This window comes from Limanda limanda, chromosome 17 (genome assembly GCF_963576545.1).
Source record: "Limanda limanda chromosome 17, fLimLim1.1, whole genome shotgun sequence".
NCBI classification, from domain to species: domain Eukaryota; kingdom Metazoa; phylum Chordata; class Actinopteri; order Pleuronectiformes; family Pleuronectidae; genus Limanda; species Limanda limanda.
In genome coordinates, this window is record NC_083652.1 from 21,541,996 (window position 1) to 21,545,495 (window position 3,500).

The window sequence follows — 3,500 nt, forward strand, 5'->3', positions numbered from 1 at the left end:
TCAATAAGTAAAGTATGTATTTACACATGTAGATTTTTACAATGAGAAATTAGGATCTATTTCTTCTTACTCTGAACCCGTTGGGTGTAGCCGAGGACAAAGCAAATCTTACAATTCCTGTTAGTACTGTAATAGTCCATATATATTTCTACTGTACAGATCCTATTTATTACATTTCCACTTTAATATGCACGATACTCTGCACTTTTACTGCCTTTTTCTTGCACTTCTGATTAGACGCTACACTGCATTTGGTTGCATATGTACTTGTGCAATGACAATAAAGTTGAATCTAATCTAATCTAATATTCAAGCTGAGGGGTTTTGCGCAATGATACTCACACACAATCCTGCAGACTTTACTATAATCCAGATGATAGGTCTATATACCTCTGGAGGGAGGGAAGGAACAGGAAAGGAGGAAAAGGGAGGGAAGGGTGGGGGGGAGTGGGGGGGGGTTGGAAGCGGGCCTCTGGTGACGTGCAGGGCCTGCAGGGGCGGAGGAAGACAGACTGGGGCGTGTGAGCCACATCTGGAATAGTCGCTCCAGAGGAAAACGAGTCGCAGAGACGCAGCAGAAGCTTCGGTGATACTTTCCTCACTCCTCGCACGGACACACACACACACACACACACACACACGCCGGGCCTTTGCCTTTTTTGTAAGTTGAAGGAGTGTTGTGTTTTGTTTTTTTAATACTTTCGCTTTTCCTCTCTTTTTCCTTCCTGTCTTTTCCTTCCACTCATAACAACAGGACCTCACCCCTGGACTTTTAAATGGATTTTTGGATTTACGCACGGAAAGAAAAGGGCTTTTCTGTCCTGTGTGCTGTTGCTTTACTCCATTTCGGGTTTTTTAAGGGTTTTGACTTTTTAGAGGCATCCCAGAATAACGCTTATATAAAAACCGCGCACGGTTGGCGGCGCACGCATGGCGGCACTACGCTGGAATGCGTTTTTTTTTACGCAGATGGATTGCGTTTGTTTTCCAGCAGCATGCGTGGATCAGAAGTGACCGCACCTCTCTTCCCTCCTTCCTCACTTTAAAGCTCTTTAAAACTAAATGTGCAAAACATGATTTGCTTTTATGATTATTTGTATTTAAAATATCTTGCGGGTTTTTAAAGCGATAGTGTTCTGTGAAACCAACTCGAGGATTTGTAGTTTCTGACTTTAAAACCCTGAGCGTTTTTCAGAACCATCGGGAAGAAATTAAGAGTTCCTTCTCTCTACGTTTGAATGTAAGAGGATACTTTCACATTGAGGTAAACATTGCGGTTGGGGGATGTGGAGCGAGGAGTGAGGATGTGGCGCCACCTGGCGACGGCACCGCGCCTTGCAAGGGGGGTTTGGTGGAACTTTTAAAAATCCATGAGGTTCTGACTTCTACTTGTCTTTTTATTTATTCTATAGCTCTACTTGAAAACTCAAAATGCTGCTCATCCTGCTCGGAGTGCTCGTCATGCACTTGATCATTCTCGTCCTCCTCATCGTGTCCACGGCAGCAAGTGTAAGTCCAACTTTTTATTTTTCATTTCACTCTTAAATGCTGTAAAATGGGAAATGAGAAGGAGTGAGCACAGACTCTAGCTGTGTTATTGCAATGACTATTTATTATCATGGCCGGTGCATATGACTTCCCTCCTGGTGCGGATGCTGCCATGTATTTAAATGACTGTGTTGTTGTGTGTACCAGGCCTGGTCTGTAGGTGGGGATGTTACCTCAGATCTATGGTACAGCTGCACGACAAACAACGGAGGCTACCACTGCAAGCCGGCCAGCAATGAAGGTTTGTCGGCGTCCTCGGAAAATCAAACTGAACCAACAGAGCAACAGTAATGAACGTGTTGAAAATCACATCCCCCCTCCATCTGTTCTGCTCCGTCCTCTCAGACTGGATCCAGGCGGTGCAGGCCCTCATGATCCTGTCCCTGCTCTTCTGCTTCTTCTCCCTCATCGCCTTCGTCTTCCAGCTCTTCAAACTCCTGAAGGGCGGACGCTTCTTCTTCACCGCCATCTTCCAGATCTTGGCCAGTGAGTATGACTTCATCCCATGCCGAGCCGGTCACACCCTGGAGCCGATGGTGGAGGGCGGAGGAGCAGTGAGCTCATCCGATATGTTCCCTGCAAATTCCTCCACATTCCTCCTCACGCCCTCCTGTCGTCCCCTCCCTAGGTTTGTTCGTGATGTGCGCGGCGATCATCTACACCGTGATGATTCCCGACGACAACAGGCAGTTCGGCTACGCCTACGTGCTGGCCTGGGTCGCCTTCCCCCTCTCTCTCATCAGTGGCCTCATTTATATCGTCCTGAGGAAGAAAGAATGAGAGCCGGGAGCAAGGGGGAGCAAAGCAGAGGGGAGGGGGAGGTGGTACGGAGGAGACCCCTTCCACCACAACACCGCACTGTGCCTACTGCCCACAGACCAGAGACTGACATCCTGACAATACAACAAAAGTGCATGTGTCACTGACAATTGGGAAACACAATAAGCAGATGTTGATCGCTGCAGGTGATCTCGCTTCACCGCGGTTTATGATTCCATCACCGGCTCCGTGAATTCCAAACTAACACCCCCCCCCCAAACGATCCCCATGGCGACGCTGTGTCCTCGTAATGTGTTTTTCAATTTGTCGGTGACATGTTGACTTTTGTTGCACGAATCCATCATGTGTGATGACGACGACGAGATCATCCTGCCTTCCTTCAGTACAAAGATGTACATAGTGTCTGTGGTTTTTAGACATATTTATAACATTTTTACATACATTTTTGTACATATTGTTGTCAAGTTAACATTGTCGTGCTCGTTTTCGTGATGGAGCTTGTGTCTCGTCACAAACCTTACAGCTGTGCCAAAGAGATGCCGCTTCAACTGCCAGAGTGTCAAGCTTCTTCCAAAACCCTTGTTCGTCTGTTTTGAGTTTGTTTTGAACAATGTGCCTTACTTAGAATATCTCTGTTCTTCTTGAAGGAAAATGAGTAAATCCTCCGAAAAATGTAAAAGTAGTTATAAACACGAGAAGTTTTTTTTTCCTGAATTATCTTTTTACTTGATATGCCAACTAAGAAATGTTTTGAATTTTGTAATCTAATGGTGCTTTTTTATCTACTATTCTTGAAATGTATAGCCTACTTTGTGTTGCAAGCGTCATGTCCTGTGATTAATTTGCTTTGTACAAAACTGTTTCCTTTTTTTGTCAGTATTCTTCTAAATAAACCTTTTGAAATTAATTCTGCTGGAATTTTCAATAAGTAAAGTATGTATTTACAGTAGATTTTTACAATGAGAAAATAGGACCTATTTCTTCTTACTCTGAAGAAATAGGTCTATTCTATTTCTTCTTACTCTGAAATATTGGGTGTAGCCGAGGACAAGCAAATGACACATATTTGGGAAACTGACCTGTAGGTCACACACGCCTCCTTGTAGTAGCTAAATTGTTCCACACGGTGGAGCTATGACATTCAATACCATATTCATGTGGGGAAAACATTC

General features: G+C 44.6%; 1 protein-coding gene across 1 annotated transcript; it reads left to right on the top strand.

The window, feature by feature from the left end:
• Positions 1 to 557: 557 nt before the first annotated feature.
• Positions 558 to 3,235, top strand: LOC133023167 (peripheral myelin protein 22-like). Its single transcript, XM_061090131.1, has 5 exons — positions 558 to 661; positions 1,413 to 1,509; positions 1,696 to 1,789; positions 1,894 to 2,034; positions 2,177 to 3,235. Exons 2-5 carry the CDS (start codon positions 1,432 to 1,434, stop codon positions 2,326 to 2,328), a joined length of 465 nt encoding a protein of 154 aa, XP_060946114.1. The 5' UTR covers positions 558 to 661; positions 1,413 to 1,431; the 3' UTR covers positions 2,329 to 3,235.
• The last annotated feature ends 265 nt before the right edge of the window (positions 3,236 to 3,500 follow it).